At 44.8% G+C, this 22,366-nt stretch overlaps 2 protein-coding genes across 10 annotated transcripts in view; one reads left to right on the top strand and one right to left on the bottom strand.

Moving 5' to 3' along the window:
- The window catches only part of dmd (dystrophin), a 281,446-nt gene that overhangs the window by 74,637 nt on the left and 184,443 nt on the right, over positions 1-22,366 (bottom strand). For all 9 annotated transcript variants that reach the window (XM_076049405.1, XM_076049406.1, XM_076049401.1 and 6 more), the window contains 13 exons: positions 20,892-21,014; positions 19,668-19,840; positions 19,076-19,211; positions 7,740-7,915; positions 6,487-6,634; positions 6,011-6,136; positions 4,955-5,104; positions 3,942-4,040; positions 3,504-3,603; positions 2,324-2,493; positions 1,989-2,106; positions 588-799; positions 1-23 (listed from right to left, as the gene is read on the bottom strand). The exon at positions 1-23 is cut by the window's left edge and continues 132 nt beyond it. In XM_076049405.1, the coding sequence (XP_075905520.1) occupies positions 1-23; positions 588-799; positions 1,989-2,106; positions 2,324-2,493; positions 3,504-3,603; positions 3,942-4,040; positions 4,955-5,104; positions 6,011-6,136; positions 6,487-6,634; positions 7,740-7,915; positions 19,076-19,211; positions 19,668-19,840; positions 20,892-21,014 (1,754 nt within the window). The remainder of the gene's footprint in view (positions 24-587; positions 800-1,988; positions 2,107-2,323; positions 2,494-3,503; positions 3,604-3,941; positions 4,041-4,954; positions 5,105-6,010; positions 6,137-6,486; positions 6,635-7,739; positions 7,916-19,075; positions 19,212-19,667; positions 19,841-20,891; positions 21,015-22,366) is intronic.
- LOC142903648 (leucine-rich repeat and coiled-coil domain-containing protein 1-like) lies at positions 12,438-16,228 on the top strand. The gene has a single exon (XM_076049415.1). The coding sequence runs from the start codon at positions 12,620-12,622 to the stop codon at positions 15,464-15,466; it is 2,847 nt and encodes a 948-aa protein (XP_075905530.1). The 5' UTR covers positions 12,438-12,619; the 3' UTR covers positions 15,467-16,228.

Genomic DNA, 22,366 nt, shown 5'->3' with positions numbered 1-22,366 from the left:
TGCTGCATGTCTTTCAAAAAGATCTGCGGAGGATGAAGGGGTCGCAAGAAGGAAGGAAAAGGAGGAAATCGGGGAGGAAATTAACTCAAAGTCTCAAGACGTGGAGTCTTGCGCTTCACCACGGACTGTATAAAAAAAAGACGTGCGGAGCTTCTGGTTTCAAGAAGGAGGCCATGGCGGAAGTGAACCTGAATCCTGTGATTTGGCTAGCAAAAGTTGGTTGCCAAAGTTGGTTGCAAAAATACCAAAAATGACTGGCTGTCAATATCGAAAATGAGCCCAGAATTTGTACTGTTCACTAGATTTAACTGTAAACTTGGAAAAAAAAAATTCTTAGTCTAAAATTCAGAAGTCGTAATGTCCATTTTGGGTGATTTTGGGTGAAAATGGCAATAAAGCTGTGGACATGGCTAATGTTCAACAGCCAACTGTCATCCGCTCACTGGAAGGAACAGCAAAGTCAAAATGGTGCGGAGCGTTAAACCAATCTCTCGGCTTAAAAATGGCTTTTTTGCTAAATAAAAAGGTAACTCCGCCCATCTTTACATGCAGCATTATGAGATCCAAACATGGATCTCCTTTCCCACCTTGAGCTCGTTGTTCAGCTTCTTCACGTCGTCCACCGTGTACGTTATCTCCTGCATGGACTCCAACTTCTCGCCGGCGCGGCTGATTTGCGGCTCCACCCTCTTCTTGGCGTCCAACCAGTTGATTGAGTCTTGCAACATGTTGTGCAGCTGCTTTGTCCTGTCGGAGAGTTTGGTCTGGGAGTCCTCCCAGAGGGTCTGGAGCCTGTCGACTAAGAAAGCAGAGAAAACAAATGACTGAGGGAAAAGCCAAAAGGTTTTTTTTTTTTTAGCAGTCAGGATTGCTAAAAGTCAATGGAGGCTTGCGTCATATTTTTTGGTTACCATGCCTGGTTTTAGCTACATGAATGCTCAATGTTCTAATTCTCATTATTTACTTTGTAGGTTAGAAATGCACAAGTCTGGCCCACTTTGGTCTCTGAAAACATTTTTTTTCAACTTTGCATTGAACCCGAGAGGCGTCGTGATGTTTGTCGCGCTATTGTAATAAAGGCAAATGTCACCATAAAGAACGTTGGCCGAGTTGTTGGATGGGAATGAAGCTTTGTGCCACGCAGAAGTGAAAGAGCACTTGTTCATAGGAGTTTTTGGCGACGCTGGTCAGATTTTATTCAAACAGAGCCACCGGATTTTTTTAATAAGGTTCTCCTGGGAGCGACTAATACACACGGGATAGCAAATGTATGCAAATTGCAGTGGGTGAAAAAATGGAGAGAATTTTTTTCGCCTGCAGAGGGACTCGTCCGTTGAGAACAGCAGGAGGGGAACAGAGAGTAAAGATTTGATATTAAATATTAAAGGGATGCATTAGGATAAAAAAGATCTTGGCAGGGGATCTCCAGTCAGCATCGAACCCATCTATACTTAATTTTGCATCGCAACACAGGCTATGCATACTTATGTGGTGGTCCTCTGGGTTTAGCAGCAGGTTGGGCTTGCTCAGTTTTCACTTGGCAAAAAAAGCAGGCAATTTACAGGCATTTGAAATTAAAAACGGTTACTGATGTAAGAAGGCGCTTTTTTGGCAATAGAAAATTTTCTAGGATTCTTTCTCGCCACTGGTCGACGTTGTGTTCGCTCTGTTCAGGCAATGTGCAGCTAAGTAGGAACCAAAATCAATCCAACGCCGTTCTGCATTCCAAATTCGGATTATTTTGCTGTGTGAGTTCAGTTATTTGGGTCATTTTATGTTTTGTCTAGTCTTACATGGAGTTTTAAGTACTGCCAAATAAAAATTATCCCGAGTGTCAATGTGCCATTCCAGGAAATTTGCCTGCTCAGAGAGCAAGTGAAAAGGGCTGTCCAAACAAAAGTTCTAAAATTTTCGAGGCGAAAAAACACAGGTCTTGCGTGCGTTTGCCTGAATTAGTTTCAATCACAGCCCCACTGTGTGTCACGTACTGCGCTCGGTGATAGCGTTGCGGGTTTCCTGGTTGCTGGTTTTGTTTTTCAGGTTCTGGGCTGCTGTGACCTGCTTCTCCAGGAGGGGGCGCCTCTGTTCCAGCTCCTGCAAAGACGACTGACAAACGCACACAAAAGTGAAACAAACCAAAGACGGAAACTTCAGCATTACTACTCCAGCGACAGCGTCACCGGTTCCACAAGAACGCTGGCATCCAAGTAGTTTAGCTGCTTTGAAAGTTGCACCAATCTTCAACTACTTTAACTAACAGCTGACCACAATAGTCTGCTCATTTTATTGGTCAGTACAAATCCAGCTGGTGGGCAACAGAGACCTTGAGCACGGCGATGTTGTCGTTGATGTCGTCCAGGTCGGCCACCACCACACGCTTGTTCTGCACCATGTTGTCCAGCAGGGCGAGCCAGTCGCTCAGCTCGGCCCACGACTTGTTGAACTGAGCCAGCGCCGCCGACTCGGCCATGGAGCTCCCCGTCAGAGTTTGGTCTGAAACAGCGTTGTCAAAATCGTACGGCGTGTAAAGTTTGGATATTTCGAAGAAGAAACAGGGACATCAAGTGGTTAGATTTTAGATTGCAGCACTCATTCGTTCACCCTCCCTCTCCTGAGCTTGCCAGTGAACGACGGCAGCCGGCACACACAAACCTGGATACTTCATTCACCTTCTTCTTTGGTGGTTTATTTATAAATAATAATCATTGCTTCAATGTCCCAGATCCTGAATGTTCCAAATCCTTGAGTACATTGGAGTCGCGTCACGTAATTTAAAACCAAATCTCCAGAAAACAGGATAGTTTCCTATATACAACGTTGGGTCATTGCTTCCTTCTTTAAAGGTACAGTGTGTAGAATTCTGCCATCAAGTGGACAGATTTTAGATTGCAGTTTGCCAGTGAACTCCGGTGGCGTGCGCGCACAAACCTGGATACCTCGTCCACCTCCTTCTTCGTTGGTTTATTTGAGGAAGCCAGCACTCACCTTGATTATGAAACACGCTGTCAAGCGACCTGAATTGTCCATACCAGGCTTCCTTAGAAATAAAGCGGTGCAAGATGGCAGCGAACTGGGAGCAAGACCCTTGATCTATGTATATTCTTATATATAAATAAGAACCGTTCTCAGGGTAGGAAAACCAAATTATTTTTATTGTACTGCAATTGTACACTTTTATTAATGTAATCATGGGCAGTATGTTAAGCTTTTACCAATATAAAATCAAGCCAAATTCTACACACTGGACCTTAAAAGGCTGAACAATCTGTATTATATAACAGTTTTAGCGCTGAATTTACAAATTGATTAATAGACTCAAATCCATAAATAGATTGCAAATCAAGCTTTTACCAAAATAAAAGGATAAATCAGGCCAAATTTCACACAGTGGACCTTTCACTCAATGGTATTTTTAGACTCTTCCATTCTAGTTGCAAACGCCGCTTCGGCTCAGAGGCAACAGACTCGCTGACGCACAAACAGGGCAAAAATAAGAGTCTTACTGGCTTTTTTGGCCACCAGCAACGCGGCCATCCTCTCCCGGTGCTGCTGGAGCAGCTCCAGGATGACGGTCCAGTCTTCTTTCAGCTTGACATACTTCATCTGTCGCCGCATGCACCGAAGCAGGGTAAAAACAAACAAACAACTAAATCAGAGTCACTGACGATGAATAATAATAAATTTTTTTCTGCCCCCCAACTCCACCGCCCTTAATTCAAAAACTCCAAATGGGAAAAGCTGGAGCCAAGCACGCCACAGTGCCTTTGATCTTCAAAAGATGTAACGACGTACGTTAATGAAGTACGCGAAACGGTTTTGATGGCTCGTTTGAAGAAGCTAGCTAGCCGAGAGATGAAAGAGAAGAAGTTGTGTTTATTTCACTGGCGAGAGGAGCGCTGAGTGCGGGACGCTCCCCGAGTCGCTCGGAGTCCCCCCCTCACCTTGTCTGGCAGGTTGGGGGCGCTGTCCTCGTACAGCCGGTCAGCCCGCTCCAACACGGAGACCACCTCCGGCTGCCTGGCCTGCACTTCCTCCACCAGCTGTGGAAAAATGAAACAACAGAGTCGGCAACGATGAGAATCCACTTGCTCTGCTTTCTTGACACAAGATTCAAAATTCAGACATTTTTTAATTGTCACGCGTCAACGTTGCATGGCGGTGAAGTGCTGGTGTGGCAGAAGCCGCCGTGATTGTGCATTTACAAGGAATAAAGAAAGTGTAAAAAAGAATTAAAAAAAGGTAAAAAATGGCAAGTAAAATTTTTTTTTTTAAAAAGTACCTTAACGGGTATTTGAAGTGTTAAGACAATACAATACAATATAATTAGTTGCAAACAATGGAATGCAAAATAGGCAACATGCCTATAATAATATATAATAATAATAACAATAGTGCAATAATACAGTATAATATATGAACAATATAATATAATTAATTGCATGATTTTATTTAACATAAAATACAATCCATCCATCCATCCATTTCTAAGACCTGCTTGTTCCTGCACTCTGGGTTGCAAGGATAATATAGAATATACTTTAAAATGTAATATCATATTACAGTATATAGCATAGCAACTATATATAGACTATATAAAGTGTGGAGGACAACAGGATTGGTGTGTATAACATATCCATCCATCCATTTTCAATACCCGCTTCTTTCTGAACTCCTGGTTGCGGGGGTCTGCTGCATATAATCTAATCTAATCTAATCTAATCTAATCTAATATCAATATATGAATGTACATGATGTGTTATGGCGCAATCAAGTGCAAGTGATTGTCTAATATGCAAGATATTCCCGATTATGGTTTGCTGGGGGAGTTCAGAGCTCCAGCGACTCTTCCTCAAGACTTTTCCTCTGCCTCTGTGTGTGAGCCCTGTGGCAGCGCAGACCCCAGTCTACCTGACCGCAGAGGAAACGATGGAACAAAGCGGCTGCTTTCCGCTACCTGGCTGGGCGGCTCCTCAGTGCTGTTCTCCAGCCGGGCCCTGGTGCTGGATGCCCAGGCCGACAGCTCATCCAGCTGAGCCTGCAGGCTCTCCAGCTCCCTCAGCAGACCCTCCATCTCCAGCTGCCGCTCGGGAAGAGCCTTGGACACCTGCGCACACGCACGCACACAGACACACTTGCTGCCGCGAGTCTGGTAGGTTTCGGAGCGTCAAGTTTAGATGATCGCTGATGAACGTAGAGCGTTTGAATTCATCGGACAAATGAAAAACTTAAAAAAAAAAACTGTTTAAAATATTACAATTTCCGGCAAACAACTGATGTTGTTTAATTTGAAATTTTATCGCTAAACTTGAGATGGGTTGAACCAGAAATGGTCCTAATTAGCTTTTTATTTAATAGCTTAAAGGTTAAGCGTGTAATATTTGGAGATTTTGAAGAAAAAACAGCGACATCAAGTGGTCAGATTTTAGATTTCAGTGTCTTTCACTCTCCCTCCCCCTCCTGAGCTTGCCAGTGAACTGGGAGCAAGACCCTTATTGCTCTGTGTATATTGTTATGTACATGAGAACCGTTGTTTAGGTAGAAAACCCAAATTGCTTTTATTGTACTGCAATTGTACACTTTTATTAATGTATTTATGGGCAGTATGTTAAGCTTTTGCCAATATAAAAATCATAAATCAAGACAAATATTAAACATTGGACCTTAAAAGGCTGAACACTCTATGTGATACAATTTGCATGCAAAAAGACAAAAACTGGTTTTAGCAAAAGCTGGTTTTGCTGTCATGATGCACCCTTATTTGGACCCGTATTACTGTGACACACGTGACACCAGGATAGATCGATATGTGCAGTTACCACGCCACCACAATACCAGTTGTACTTGCAGTATGTGACAGTAAAACATGCTGAGGAATGTTGTTCAAATAACGGAACGCCTGTGTAAAAATATGGTATCAGTGCATCGCTGGTGTTTGGTGTTTTGAGGTGTTTCCCCCCCCCCACTTTTCTTTCTTTTTTTCCATCTGAATAAATGGATATCCGATACTGACCTGAGCCCAGCGAGTGTTGATAATCCGGATGTCTTTCTGTCTGTCCGCTGGAAGCACAATCTGTTTGTGTCTGGCGTTCAGGTCCTCCATCGCCTCCTCCTTGGCAGGAAGCTCTGCCACATGTGCCTGACACACACACACACACACACACACACACACACACACACACACACACACACACACACACACACACTCAGAATTCAATAAGAAACCATCGCAGCATCCCAATGTAGGACACAAGCTCTTTCAATCCAATTATGTAAACGCGAGCATGCACACACACACACACACACACACACACACACACACTAACCAAGCGTTTTTCAAGGTTGGATTTCAGAAGGAAAACATTATAGCATCTCAACAAGGGCCATAACGTTCCTCACTATTGAATCACGTCAGCCGAGGTAATAATGAGACTGCGGGAATAGGATGGCGAGAGGATAGGATGGGGAGGGACCGTCGGCGGCGCTAACCTGGACTTTGCCCAGCGTGTCCCTGACGTGGCGGGGCTCGGCCGGCTGCAGCGGGATGGCCAGCACGCCCTCGGCGCTGTCCAGCCAGCCCAGCAGCGAAGCCATGTCCTCCTGCAGAGCCGCCGCTGCCGTGCGCGCCTCTGACGACCTGCAGGGGGAGCAGAGGAGCAGGAGGGGGGAAAAACAATACACAGTTCATTCCCATCGTCCCGAAACAGACTTCTTTTAAATGCAGAGCTGGGAAGTAACAAAGTACAAATACTTTGTTGAGGGGCTTAAGTATATTTTTCAGATAGCGGTACATTACTTGAGTACTTCTCTTTTTCGGATGACTTTGACTTTCTACATTTTGTACGCAAATATCTGTACTTTGTACTCCTTAAATTGGAAAAACACTTTACTTGCTACGTTTGTGTTAAAAGAAGTTGAACGATCCAAATTCTTTTAACAGTAATTCACTTCTTACAACAGCCGCTGTTGCTTGAAGTGGAGCTATTTGAACTCTGCTGTTGGGTTGTCGAAAACAAAACTGGATCATAATTTTGAGGGAGATTATTTTAGAGTTCCTCAGCTGATCAACAAATGTATTGTTTCAATAATTGCAAAAAATAAATTAAAAAAAAAAATCACTTTTTACTCCAGTACATTTCAGAAACTGTACTTTTTTACTTTTACTTGAGTAAAGAAGTATTTTTTCCGCCCCATACTTCTACTTAAGTACAACATGTGAATATTTTTACCACCTCTGTCCCATTCGTGCTGTTATTAGCATAATAAATGGGATTCGTAGTATAAGCAGCTACATGTGCTGTATAAAATAAGCAGCTCTAGTCGTGATTTTGTACATTGCCTCGTGGGCCAAATATAATGACAGTGCGGATTTGGGCCGCGGGCCAGAGGTTTTACACCTACGAGCTAACGGCACGTCAAAATAAGCGGCACACTAATCAATTTGGCATTTGAACGAGTCGCCCGTTTGCCCTTTCGGTTGTCTTTCATTGCAAAAAAAGAAGAAAAAAAAAAAACGTGTCTGTTGTAACAGCCGGCCTCCAATAATCTGGCACCCGTGGATGTCGTCTTGGTCAAAGGACAGAGAGAAACAAGGAGGTTTCGTCAAAAAAAAACAACCAAAAAAACCTTCTGGCGACATTTGAAAATAAGACAAGCGCGGATTATACACAACCTGCAGCTACTAAAGTACCCCCCCCCCCCCACACACACACACACACACACACACGTGCACAAACACACACCTCCTCTTGCGCTCGTTGAGCTGCTGGCAGACGCTGGCCCAGCGAGAGTTGAGGAGCTTGAGCGTCGCTCGCAGCCTGGAGGCATCGTCTGGTGTGCTCAACTGGCTGATGTCCTCCCCCGCTGAGTTCACTCTGCCCACCACCACCTCCTGGATGGGGATGGCCTCCGTCAGATCCTACCAATGAGCACGCGCACACACACACACACACACACACACACACACACACACACACACACACACAAGTGAGTGACAGATTAAAAACAGTGGTGTCGTCTCCGTGATACGCAGCTATAAACAAACCACTAGAAAAGGTTCCGAATGACCTAATAACCACTAAAAGTACACATTGACTGGAGTGAACTGGCATTCTCACTACATGAGCTTGTACCATGATTTTCCGTAAGAGTGTAATATTTGGGGATTTTGAAAAAAACAAAACAGCGACATCAAATGGTCAGATTTTAGATTGCAGCGTCATTCACGCTCCCTCCCCCTCCTGAGCTTGCCAGTGAGCTACTAACTGGGAGCAAGACCTTTATTGCTCTGTGTACATTCTAATATATGAGAACTGTCCTATGGGTAGAAAAACCAAATTACTTTTATTGTACTGTGATTGTACACTTTTATTAATGTATTTATGGGCAATATATTAATATTTTAATAATATATAATATATATAAAACCATAAATAATGCAAAAGATTTCAGACTGAACCTTAAAGCCGGAACTCCATATTATATAATTATCATACAAAAAGACTCAATCGACTCAATTCCATATGTAGATTGGCCGAATGCAAATTTCCCAAATCATTTCCTATGACATTGTTTCCGCTGGAGGACATGTTTTACATTTACTTGAGTGAACTAGCGTTCATTGAACAAGCTCCTAGCATGATTTTCCGACGTACGAAAAACGTATTACTGTATGTACTTGGTTAATGGTTAATTATCAAATGACCGTGAAATCAAAAAAATGACTAGGAAATTTGTAGTAGTGTGTGTGTGTGTGTGTGTGTGATTGTGAGCGTGTGTGTGGCTGAGGGAGCTGGTCCAGGACTGGGCCCTGTGGTTCAGGTAGCATTTAGTCTGTTGAGGGAGCAGATGGTCCACTGTTTGAACACACACACACACACACACACACACACACACACACACACACACACACACACACACACACACACACACACACACATTTTCCATGACTTCAAACGGACATCACATCCTCCCGCTGTGATACATTTTCTTCAAGCACAGTCATCTTTAATATTCTGGTTGTATTCCTGATCATATCTGTACATACAGTACATACTATATAACAGTTTGGGGTCACTGACTCATTCCTGCATTGAACTCCGTTGTAAAAGGTATCATGAAATAATCTCCTGGAATGCTCTGAGAACATTACTAGTGCAGGAAAATCAGTCAGGATGTGCATTGCATACATTACGGCTTTGACAATCATTGCCCTGAATGTCGACTTGCGTGTGATTTTCGAGCGTGAATATCAAGTGCGTCATATGCGGTTGTTATTACAAGTTGAAGGCTTTAAAATTGCTAAAGAATGTCAACATTTCTAAAACAAAGCTGTGCTTTATGTTCATACTTCGTTGTGTGTGCTTATAAAAGAGTGTGTATGTTTGTATATATATGTGTACATATATAGATACTTATGTACACACATATGTGTATTTATGATGGCAGCCAGACTAAACCGTGAAGAAAGGAAAATAATTCTGCCATTATTAATTCCAACAGGTATCTATCTATCTATCTATCTATCTAAATATATATACGTATATGTATATATATGAATACATATGCATACACGTATACTTCTGTTGGAGCCAAAATAGTTATTTTCTTTCCTTATTTCTGATTTATTGGTACTGTGGCTTAATGTGTTAATTATGGACACAAAAGTAATTGTTTTATTTATTTAGTATTTTCTTAGTATTGGTTGCGCTAAGGACCACGCCCCCACATCACCATAGGCAGGTGACTGCAGCACCTGCACTATATTAGGGTGGTTAACGGGGCCGGCAGGTCTCTTGAGTTGAATGCAGCCAAACAGTTTTAGACCGCTTTTCAAGCACTTTTTGGATTTCTCATTTTTTGACGATTGTTGGATTACTTTGTCGATCTGTGAGTTTGCAAGCAACCTGTGCCGCATTGTCCGCTGTCGCGGTAAGACCGTTTTTGTTTTTTGTTTTTGGATTGCAAATAAACAATCTGAACAGCGGATCGCCGCATCCTCCAGAATTTTTGTTTATCACAAGCACGCTTGGGCGCGTCGAACTGAAACTCAACAATTCACCAAGAGCAAAGCCCGACATTTCACAGGGAAATAGTCGCGCTTTTATTGTCTAAAACTGGCGCATGACGATCGTTCGAACGCTGTTGTGCAAACAAATGGAACGCACGCAGCGTCAATGAACATTAATCTGTCACGCCCACTCAATGAAGCGTCATTCATTGGGAATGTCGCACTCGCACATCCGAAGGATTGAAGTCTGTAAATGTAACGCCAAAGTTGAATATAAGCAATGGATGAAAACGTCACGTCTAACATTGATCCTGTTGTTCAGCGACAAGATGGTGATGCTGAAAAGCAAAATGTCGCAATGGAAAATGTGACGGGCCCTGTAAAGGAAAAAAGGGTTATCAAACTAACTGCCAAGGGTTGGGAGATGTTTTTATTCAACACCCAAAAAACAAGAAACTTGAAGTGCAAACAGGCAAAAAAAAAACAATGGAAATAATGAAAGAGCTCATGCAATCAAATGAAAATGCTAATAAAGTAAAAGGCCATTTGCATGAACTGAACAGACTTTGTGACGAAGCAAATGCATGTCAGAATTCACTTGAAGGTTTGCTACCTGACAATGAATATGCTAAACAAGTGCAGTGGCTTAAATATAAGATTGCTGAATTGAGTGCTTTTGGACAGGATGTGCAAATATGGTTGTGTGAAGTCAAACAGTCAAGTATTGGAGATGGACAGCAGATGACTTCATTCACTATGGTGGATAACGACAAGCAACCAGGTGATGTAAACTGGGATGACATTGGACCAGATGACAGCGTTTCTAATGCCCCAAAATCAAAGGCTACGTCATGGTCAGGTTCATCCGGAACATCATCGCATATTCGTATTCGTGCCGAAAGAGCAGCCATCATGGAGAGAGTTGCGGCCTTGGATAAAAAACACGAGCTTGAAGCGCAACAGGAGCTATTGAAGAGGAGACAGGAACAATTGGAGCTGGAAACTGAACTCGCCGCAGCAAATGCAAAAATCAGTGTGTTGGAGTCTATGCAAGCCAGAGACAGCTCCAAAAAATCTCTTCAATCTGATGGAATGAGCTCGTACTACAGAAAGGGCGCTGCTCAAAGTCCACACGAGGAAGTTTCCACTGAAAAGGTACAACATCCACAAGTGGTGAGACCAAAAACTAGAGAAACCTCTGTCAAAGGTTATGACCTGCCGCACACAGTGGAACAAAGCATGCAAACTCACGTGAGCGCTCAGCAGCATGACCACAAATCAACCACCATGCAGAGGTTCAACTCTGCACCAAGGCAAGAGCATACCAGCGTTGACAAGTTAGCGGAAATAATGGAAAAGCAAAACAAAATTACAGAAGCTCTGGTAAAGCAGCACAATATGTCATCATTACCTTCACTTTCCATACCAGTTTTCAAAGGCGAACCATTGGACTATCTGTTTTTCATCAGAGCGTTTGAATATGGAATTGAGAAGAGAACGGACAACAGCAGGGACAGACTTCACTTTTTGGAGCAGTTTACAGCCGGCCAGCCACAGGAGCTTGTGCGCAGCTGCCAGTATATGCCAGCAGACAGAGGATATCTGGAGGCAAAAAGACTGCTGAAAAAACATTTTGGAGATGACTACACAATTGCCACAGCTTACTTGGATAAGGCAATCTGTTGGCCATCTATAAAAGTGGAGGATGCTGAATCTTTGAAGAGCTTCTCATTGTTTTTAAACAGCTGCCTCAACGCAATGAACACGGTGGATTATCTGGAGGAACTGGATCATCCAACGAATATGAAAGCCATCATTTCCAAGCTTCCTTATAAATTGAAAGAAAAATGGAGGTTCAAAGCTTGTGACCTGCAAGAGCAGAGTGGAAGAAGAGCCAGGTTTGCAGATTTGGTGAATTTTGTGGATAATCAAGCTAAAGTCTTATCCCACCCAGTATTCGGCAGCTTAAAAGACGTTGCACCAATTTTAAAAGGAAACTTCCAGGTACCACAGCTGCCAAAAGGCAGCATGGTGAGAAGGAGCAAGAGTGGTTTAGTTACCAGCGTGTCCCCATTGACAAGACCAGCAGGGGGCAGTGTTTCCCATGTCCAATCTATTAAAGATAATAGAAAGCCTTGTTTATTTTGCAGTGGCGCTCATACGCTTGATACCTGCTCTCAATTTAACAGGAAAGCTCAGAATGAAAAACTGGATTTTTTGAAAAGGAAAGGAGTGTGCTTTGGATGTTTGGAGTCAGGGCACATGAGCAAAGGATGCTCACAAAGGCTGACATGTCAAGTTTGTTCTCTCAAGCACCCTACTGTTTTGCACATCACCAATAAAGGAGGAGCCAAAACTTATAAAGACCAAGAAAAGTCTATCACAAGTGGTCTAGTTGAAGTTGACAAAGAAACTGGATCAAGTGATAACAACACTGGAGAAGTGGAACCGGTCTTAGCTATAGTGCCTGTAAAGGTAAGAAACAAGAAAAACAACAAAACAGTCACCACATATGCCTTTTTAGATCCAGGCAGCACTGATTGTTTTTGCAGCAAGGCACTTCTCCAGCAGCTTCAACTCACTGGAAGGACCACAGATATACTTTTACGAACAATGGTTCAAGTTCAAGTTGTCAAGACAGCATCTGTATGTGATCTAGAGATGTGCAGTGTCGACAGTAACGATTACTTTGATCTTCCGACTACATACATGCAAGATGAAATCCCTGTTAAGAAGGAAAATATTCCCACGCATGAGGATCTGAAGCAATGGCCATATCTAAAGGAGGTAAAACTCAATCCAATCAATTCTGATATCGGCTTGCTTATCGGCAGCAACGTTCCAATGGCACTGGAACCTTGGAAGGTAATTAACAGCAGGCAAAATGGACCTTATGCCATTAAGACAGCCTTAGGATGGACTGTAAATGGTCCCTTTCGAAAAACAAGTGTCTCCAAAAATGGTAAACGGGTTGTCATGGCTCACAGGATCTCTGTTGTCAAGCTGGAGAACTTGATACGACAGCAAATCAAGCAAGACTTCCCGGAGCGTGAGAAAGAAGAGCGTCTTGAAATGTCGCAGGAGGATAAATTGTTCATGGAAAGTGTTTCTGCATCCATCAAAATGGTAGATGGACATTACAGCATTGCTTTGCCATTAAAGAAAAAGGACACACAATTTCCAAACAATCGTTGTGTAGCTGAAACAGTGGACTCTGTCAATGAAGAACGCATCAAAAAACTGGAGGAACAAGTTTACCAGCTCATCAAGTTGACCCCTGCTGATAAAACAACCAGTAGCTCCTCTGCTGTCGTGACACAACAAATCTTCAAGAGGGACACGGATCACACGTCAGAGAGCGAGTGTGACAGTGGGAAGGAAAACCGGAGGCGGTCCAGGATCCCCAGACATCGCAACAGCCTTACGAAGAAGGGGCCTGCCAAGGAGATCAGAAGCAGGAAATCAGACAGTGATCCACAGTGTCGCATCGAGACGAGTTCAGAGGCCACAGTGAGAACCCGGAAAAAAGTAAACATTGCACGCGGCGCGAAAGCAGTCGAGCCAGTGAGAAAGTTCCTGCAAAGAGCCATTGGAGCCTCTGTTGACGTGACAAGTAAACCCAAAGATGAGGCAGAAACCTACAGGACTATCTTGGAAGAGCGTGACCAGGAGAGAGAGCGACGCTGGAAGGCAGAGCAGGCCGTTAGGAAGCTCACAGACGAACTCAAGTGCTGGCAGACCAAGGCCGGCGAAGAAAAAGATCTTCAGAGTTTGGCCCTTCACACCACTGACAGATTGAAAGAACTGTTGCTGAGGGAGCGGTCAGGGCGCTGTGAACTGAAAAATCGTGTTGAGGAGCTGGAGGCGAGGTGTCGATCCCTCACCCACCAGGTGGAGCAAGCCCGCACCAGCAAAGAGCAACACAATGCTGCATTGCACAGGCTGGAGGAAAACATCTCCCAGGGGGAGTCACTGAGGGCGCAACAGCAAGCCGAGGAGGAGAAGCGACAGCGGGAGCTGGGGAACAAAGCAGCAGTTCTGAGGAGAGAGCTGGACATCCAGAGAGCAGCGGTGCGCCAGCAGAAAGACAAACTTCAAAAGCTGCACGAGCTCTTGGTTTCCAGGGAACAGGAGCACAGGAAACAACTGGACTTGCGGCTGCAGCCTGATGGGTCAGATTTCCGCCAAGCAGTTGCCAAAGAAGTTGCATTCATGGAGCAGAAACACGGCCAAAGGGAGTCTGAGCTGCAGGAGAAACTGGCAGAGGGCAAGAAACAGTACGCTGCCCTGGAGGACGAGTTCCGCATGGCGCTCACCATTGAGGCTGCTCGCTTCTCTGAGGTCAAAGACGTTTGTGACCAGATGACCGAGGAGCTTGTGGGTCACAAGGTGGCATTCACTCAGTTCCAGGAGAAGGAGAAGAAATCTGCCTCTCTGGTGCAGCAGCTGACAGCAATGGTCAAAGAACAGAACAGCCGCATCTCTCAGTTGAACAAAGCCAAAAATGACACTGTGACAGATCTGAAGAGCCGCTTCCGTTCCTTGGAAGAAGAATTGCAGCAGGACAGACGTGCGAGTCTGCAGCTGGAGCTGCTGAAGAAAGAGAAGGCACAACTGATGTCTCAGCTCACAGCCCACGAGTCTGTGATAGACGGCCTCAGGGCAGAGAGGAAGATCTGGGGCCAGGAACTCGCTCATCAAGGAGTGTCCTTGGCTCAGGATCGAGGACGTTTGGAAGCCAGGATAGAGGTGTTGGGTGCTGAGCTGGAGAGTCGGAAGAAGCAGAGTGAGAGGGACGGCGATGCCCTCAAAATTAAAGCCAAAATAGTCGATGACCAGACTGAATCCATCCGCAAACTTAAAGAGGCCTTGCAGGAGCGTGACGACCAGCTACGGAGGATGTGTGAAGAGGCAACGCAGGCCCAGAAGAGGTTCCAGCAGCAGCGGGAGGAGGACCGCGCTCAGCAGGCAGAAGCCAGAGAGCAGTTGGAGCACTTGAGCCTCCGCAAGGAGGAGCTCAAACAGCAGCTGGTGGACAAGGATGTCGAGTTGGAAGAGGCCAAAAGAGTTCACGGTGAGACAATCAAGAAGTGGCAGGAGAAGACAGACTTCTTGACTCAACTGGAGAGCCAGGTGAAGCGCATGAAGGAGAAGTTTGAAGCCAAGGAACTTGTGTTGCTGGAAGAAAGGAATAAAGCAACCGATGCACAAAGGGCTGCAGTAGCGAAGTTGCACAATACTGGACGACTGTTACAGCAAAAGGAGGTGGCGTCAAGTTCAGTACATGGCAGATGTAGTTTGAAGAAGATGGATAAAAGAATATCTGCCAGAACTGCAACAAAGACAAAAATGGACAAGGAAGACACGAAACTTCAAAAAAGGAGACATCGTTTTAATTGTGGACGAAATGGCACCAAGAGGATCATGGCTTATGGGCCAAGTGACTCAACCCGTGCCTGATTCCAAGGGAGCCGTAAGACAAGTACAAGTTCGGACCAAGACCAGCACTCTTTGCCGGCCTATCACCAAACTCGTGCTTCTTCTGGAGGCATCAGACAGAGACTAACGCATATACATGCCAAACACACACTCACACCCGTCCCCGCACAAATTCACGCACACACACTTCCCTTTCCCACCACACACACCTACAAGCAGCACCTGAAGATTCACTCACACATATGCACACATCTTGGACTCATCAACTGTTGCAGATCTTCAAAAGAGACTGAAAAGTTTGCAATATTGTGAAAAAAAAAGAGAGAAAAAAGAAAAAAAAAGACGATAATATTGTACAAGATGTGAAAGAACTTTGGCTCCTCTGTTTTGTTTTGATAATTGACATTTGTTTCCTGCATGCCAATTAGGGGCCGGAATGTTGGAGCCAAAATAGTTATTTTCTTTCCTTATTTCTGATTTATTGGTACTGTGGCTTAATGTGTTAATTATGGACACAAAAGTAATTGTTTTATTTATTTAGTATTTTCTTAGTATTGGTTGCGCTAAGGACCACGCCCCCACATCACCATAGGCAGGTGACTGCAGCACCTGCACTATATTAGGGTGGTTAACGGGGCCGGCAGGTCTCTTGAGTTGAATGCAGCCAAACAGTTTTAGACCGCTTTTCAAGCACTTTTTGGATTTCTCATTTTTTGACGATTGTTGGATTACTTTGTCGATCTGTGAGTTTGCAAGCAACCTGTGCCGCATTGTCCGCTGTCGCGGTAAGACCGTTTTTGTTTTTTGTTTTTGGATTGCAAATAAACAATCTGAACAGCGGATCGCCGCATCCTCCAGAATTTTTGTTTATCACAAGCACGCTTGGGCGCGTCGAACTGAAACTCAACAATTCACCAAGAGCAAAGCCCGACATTTCACAGGGAAATAGTCGCGCTTTTACTTCAAACACTTCATACTTTCAGTATGGTGGTGGGTTGCACACTTTGTGACAAGTGTGCAAGTCAAGTGTTTTTCTTTGTGCATTTGAGCGAGTGGCGCTGGGCCTCGGCTTCTGTCGGCGCAGGTGGACCTGGCCGAGCTGATCACAGCACCGCTAAAGTGGGCCAGACAGGCGGGACCACGCAAGGAGACAAGTGAACAGCATGGTGTGGCTGTGTGTGTGTGTGTGTGTGTGTGTGTGTACATGGGTGTGTGCATGGAGAAAAAGTGCGCCCTCCGTTGAATCCCCTCGGAGATCAAATCCTTCCTCTCGCCCCTCAGCTGCTCATTGAAAGGCTTTTGAATTCAGAATTTGCTGGCGAGCACGACGGCGTGTGGATAAATGATAATCCAACTGTCAATAAGATGTAAAGATCTTGTTTTTACATTCTCACTGTATAAATATTTTACTTTACATTTATATTTATTCATTATATTTTGATTTCTTTTCAATTCATATAATTTTCCTTCACTTTGCACTATATTGTTGCTGTTTTACAGGCACTACAGTCTAAATTTTTTCCCACTTCTCTCATTTGGGCTGGTTGACCCCCGTCAAAATCAAAGTGACATAATATTGTTACGTAAGGGCCCAATTATGGAATGTGCTGCTTTTGCACCAAGGCTCTTGCCACTGAGCTGCGCTGTGTGGTTTTTTTTTTTCCCGTCTTCAGACGCGAACCAGTAGCCGAACTTGGACGTGACATGTAAATCTGATGCGTCGTACTGCTTGGAAAGTTGCATCTCGGATGCCCTTTGATGTCATTTGACTTGATTTCTTTCCTCCCAAATCATCTGTTCGGACGCTAACTAGTCTGATCCTCCAAGTCTGAGAGACGCCATTAGCTCACATCTGCTAAGACCGGCCCCAGCTGCACCCCCTGCGCTTTCATCGGGAAGTTTTCGCTCCCCTCCGGGTCCTGCAAACTCTTCACAAGGCACCTTAGGAAAATATATGTGTCAACGCGAGTGGAGTTAACAAGCTCAGTGGAGTCCGTGTGTCAAACTGCCAAACAAAAACCTCAGAATTCATGTCAAGAAGAGTCTCGACGACTCGGTTCTGGCTGCGCTGATGCGTTCAGGGGGAGGCCGGGGAGGGGATTTTCTAAGGCGATGCAGTTTTTCATGAGTTATTTAATGGTATGAAAACTGATGGTGACCGAGTATTGAGATGGGGGGGAAACTCTCGAATCTTGTTTATTACGACTTTATCCCGGTTTCTCGAGTCCCACGGCGGGTTTAGCTCAGCCTTCCTGACAACTGGGCCGGATCAGAGGCGAGTCAAAGTCGGCAGCGGCTCCCCGCCTGAACCCGGGCTCCTCATGCATTTATTGATGTGGCAGCGACTCTGCTGTGGCGTGAGACGCGCGCGTGCAGTTAGCTCAGCTGTCTTGCTGCTCGCTAGCCTCCGCCATCTTTATCTCAAAAGTTACACGGTTGGAATGAGAGAATCTTTACAACGGTGACGTTTTTGCTTCCCTAAAATGGGTCCTGATCCAGCAAGGTCGGCTACACACCTTATCGTATCGACGAGCATTGGCGCGCTAGCTAGCGTTAGCTACAGCGCAACTTTCCTAAAAACTGACCGCAAAGATCTAGCAAGTCTCTTAACAACATGTCATATTAGTAGCAGTATCGTCAAGTATATAGACGTGTGTATGTATCTATCTACACACACACACACACACACACACACACACACACACACACACACACACACACACACACATTTATATGACGCAGAGTGGTGGGGGTCTCCTCTCTGCTCCTTTCCTGACTGCAGCTGTCCAAGACTGCCACACGCAGCTCGAGGCTGTGACCGCCTGTGACTACTTTGGGGCGGGGAGGGAATCGCAGCAGCACCCGCTGCCCACTGAAAACAGGAACTGTCACAGCGGGTGTTGTTTGAGAGACGCTGATGCATGTGTGATGCCGCCAACCAATATATATATATATATATATATATATATATATATATATATATATATATATAGTAGAAACATCCCTTACAAATTAGCACTAGCAAGAGTAAGCACACACCACAAACTTTGAATTGTCGAACTTCTTGTCTTTATAATGATGAAGAAAAATCAGAGAAATCATGTAGACCAAGAAACTACAATATGACAGTTTAATGGACAAAAAGCAAAACTTTTACGTAATAATGCGATAGTTCCATGTAAAGCATGAAAACGATCACGTGAAAAACAGGAAACTTTCACGTGAACAGCAAGACTGACGCTAATGCTGGCTAGCGCAACAGCATTCGATTCATTCATTAAAACACAAATCACCAGAGCCAATCGTCCGCACGTTCCGGACAACACTAATAGAGGGGGGGGGGTGTCGCTTTGTGTGCATTGCGACGGCATCTTTGGCGGAAGACACAAAGTCCGGCCTTGCTCGAGGGCACGTCGAGCGCGTTGTGCGGACAGCGGAGACGACCGCTGTGACTCAGGCCAGACTGGGAGTCGCCGGGCAGCACATTTTCCGTTCGCTCGGAGACTGACTGTTTTATATGCGTTTGTGTGTTTGTTTGCACGGAGCGCCTTATCAGTTTCTGCATTGCTGTGTGTTCCTGTGTGTGTGTGTGTGTGTGTGTGTGTGTGTGTGTGTGTGTGCGTGCGTTACCCTGAGGTGCTGTCTGTGCGCCGCCGCCTCACTCTCGCCCGCTTCCAAAGCGCTCTCGGCATCGTCGAGCCACTCCTCCAGCGCCTTCTGATCCGAGACAAACTTCTGCCACTTGGAGTTGCAGTCCTGCCAGCGCCTTGATGTGCAAACCAGCAACCACACACACACACACACACACACACACACACACACACACGCACGCACAGACACACAAGAGCTCAGACCCCCCCAATGAAATGCGGTCCATAGTACGCTAGTGCATTGCTGCCGCGCTAGAAAAAAAAAAAGGGACTCGGTATCACGTTATAATATGAAAGTATCAAGTTATTTCGTAAACACGTTTGTACGAAATAACGAACAAGAAAACCGTCACGAAACGACGTGATAGTTTCATATTCAAAACGTGCAAATTATCAAGTCAAAACGTGAAACCGTCAGGAAATTACACGATGGTTTCATGATAGCTTCACGTGATTTTTCATGAAATCACGTGAAACTGAGCCATGTTTTTTTTTTTTTTTTTCCTCTCCCCTAGTATGGCAGCAATGGGCTTCCGTACGACAGCGACGTGAAAGGTGCTCACGTCGCTCACCTCAGCCGGTCCTGGTAGAGTTTGTTCAGCTTGTCCCAGTTGGCGGCCAGCTGCTCGGCCGTCTCCTGGATCTTTTGGCCCTCTAGTGGCCGGGCCTGGGAAACCATCTCCTCCTTGCGGCCCAGCGCCTCCTTCAGGGGGCGCCGCAGCCTGCCCACGCTGGCGTCCACTTCCTGTTTTCGCGAGGGACAGAAGGATCAGAGTGTTTTTCCCGCCTTTGGAAAGACTGTTGATCTCAGAGAAAACGAGCATCGTTTTGAGCCCTCTGTTTACAGTCTGTTTTAGCTGGAAGAGGTGCCGGTGCCCTGCGTGACATCACACAGGGTTGAGCCCCAGAACAGTTAAAGCAAAAGCGTCAAACTCTGGCCCGTGGGCCAAATTTGACCCGCAGTGTAATTATATTTGACCCTTGGGGCCAATACAAAATCACTACAAGAGCTGCTGGTCTGGCAGTATTATACGGCTCATGAAGGGCTAACACTACAAATCCCAGAATGCTTTGCTGGTTGTTTTGACGCATCAATCAGCACAGGACGTTCAACTGGAGGATATTATTATGACTTGATTAGTTTAACGTTGTTATTTTATTTTGAAATGTATTATCAGGCCGTGTAAAAAGGTTCCCGTTGAAACTTAAATCGGAAGGCTGCAAATTTTGTACATTTTGAAATTCGACAAAGTCTTTCGAGTGCGACAGCTATGAAGTAGAGCAAGCGTTAAAGAAGAGAAGGGCAGGGTTTTTTTTTTCCTCATCACTAAAGCGGCTTTGAGACGGATCTCACAGCCCGAGAAAATACCCGTTTAAGTAATTTTGTATAATATGGGATGTTAATTAAACTCATTAAAAAAATATGCCGAAAGCAAAACACACATTAACAACAAAAAAAATAACATCTAAGCTTTCAAAATGTTTCCAGCGTGAAGAAGAAGAAGAAGAAGAAGAAGAAAAGTTGTGAGCGAGTTTTAAAATGAACTTCTCCGTTTCTTTGATGGCTCCATGCAAAATCAAAACGTACGCAAACATAAAAATATTATTTTATCCCCAAACATTGAGCAGTGGTGCACATTTCAATGAGCTGGTTTGGCTGATGTGTAACTGTTTGGGGGGGTGGGGGGGGGTGGGTGTCTCCATGACCCTCATCGACGGTTGTGTGTATGTGCGTGCGTGTGTGTGTGTTTGTGTGTGTGTGTGTGTGTGTGTGTGTGTGTGTGTGTCGACTGTACCTCCAGGCAGCGCTCCTGCTGCGGCAGGTTATAATACGCCGCGGGCCAGAACTCGGGCGAGTTGAGCTTGAAGTCTGTCTCCGACAGCGAGCGCAACAGTGCCTGCAGCTCCGCCAGGTACTCCTGGAAACACGCACACACGCCCAAGGACACACAAGGGGGGTTCACAAACGCACACAAAAAAACAGTGAGTTAGAGAGAGACGAAATGTCACCGTCACGTGCTAAAAGGTCTGTTTTTCTGGCAAAAAAACAACAACAGGGTTTTGTATCACGTTACAACATGAAGATTACCAGGAAATAACGTGATAGTTTCTCAGTCTATTGTGAAAATTATCACGAAATAACGTGATTTTTTTAGATTTATTTTTTACCCAGAATGGCAGCATTGCGCTTCCATACGGATCACTACCTTAACAAGCTAAAGGAAAAGTTCGGCCCCAAATAGAAAAAATAAAATAAAAATTGTCTTTGTTATTTCAAACCTTTTCAAGATTTCTTTTAAATATGAGTGACACATCCAAATCATTTGCTGTCGACGTAATGAGGACGGCTACCACACTAACTCGTGAGCTAGCAGGCGTGGTAGCCAGCTAGCCAAACGTCCAGGATATTGACATATCCTGGACGTTTGGCTAGTTATTTGCATTGAGTTGAAATCATAAGCATGGCTACCAAGCTAGCCAGCTAGCTTGAATTTTGCTCACCCAAAAAAACAGAAGGTGAAAATGTTTTGCAAATCAATTTTCCCGCCCCGCGAAAAATCTCTTGCGACAAAAGGACAATTACCCAACTTTCTCACATCAAAGTATTATTGTTATTATTATTTTTTCTTTTGGTGCAAACTCTTCCTTTAAGGAGCCAATCATCTGACACTTCAGGCATCTGGGAGGAAGTAAACTCGCTAGCAAAGCCCAAAGCTAATATGCCCATCGGACCGAGTGCATTCTTATTTCGAGGGAAGGACAATTTTTTTCTTTCTTTTTTTTTGGGGGGAGAGCAGCCGCGTGACGGCTAATGCAAATAATTAGTCATTGTCAGCGGCTGAATTTAAGTTAATGAGTTGTTAACTTTGATAAATGAAGCCTCAGATCTCCCTCTGAAGCAGCGAGTGATCCGTCGCCGTTTCCATTAAACCCTCGTCTTCTTCAAACGCCGCCGCTAATCCCCGGCTGTGTATCGCGATCGGGAAGCACCAGCTTCTGCTGACTCTCCCCATTTTTAATTTGTTCCTCGGCCCTTTTGATATGAGCCGCCTCCATTTTTTCCCCGGCTTTTTTTTCCTCCCCCTGCACCCCGGGGGCCCCGACCGCGATGCACCGTCCTTCTAAATCAGTGCTTCTCAACTGGGGGAGTCTCAGGACTCATGGTTTTTCTTTTTCCCCTTATCGCGACGTCGCGACCCCAAACTTATGTTCCGCCCAAAAAATAAAAATCACGTCTGCGAAATAAATTATTGAAATGATTGAATAGTGT

The sequence above is a fragment of the Nelusetta ayraudi genome, unplaced genomic scaffold (genome assembly GCF_046127955.1).
Source record: "Nelusetta ayraudi isolate G7.1 ecotype Tasmania unplaced genomic scaffold, CSIRO-AGI_Nayr_v1 ptg000114l, whole genome shotgun sequence".
Taxonomy (NCBI): domain Eukaryota; kingdom Metazoa; phylum Chordata; class Actinopteri; order Tetraodontiformes; family Monacanthidae; genus Nelusetta; species Nelusetta ayraudi.
Note: the sequence above shows the minus strand (reverse complement) of the source record. Positions and strands in the feature narration are given on the sequence as shown.

Bases quoted from the DNA above. Each gene is read 5' to 3' on its own strand.
- LOC142903648 (XM_076049415.1), top strand. From the start codon at position 12,620: ATGGTTCAAGTTCAAGTTGTCAAGACAGCATCTGTATGTGATCTAGAG.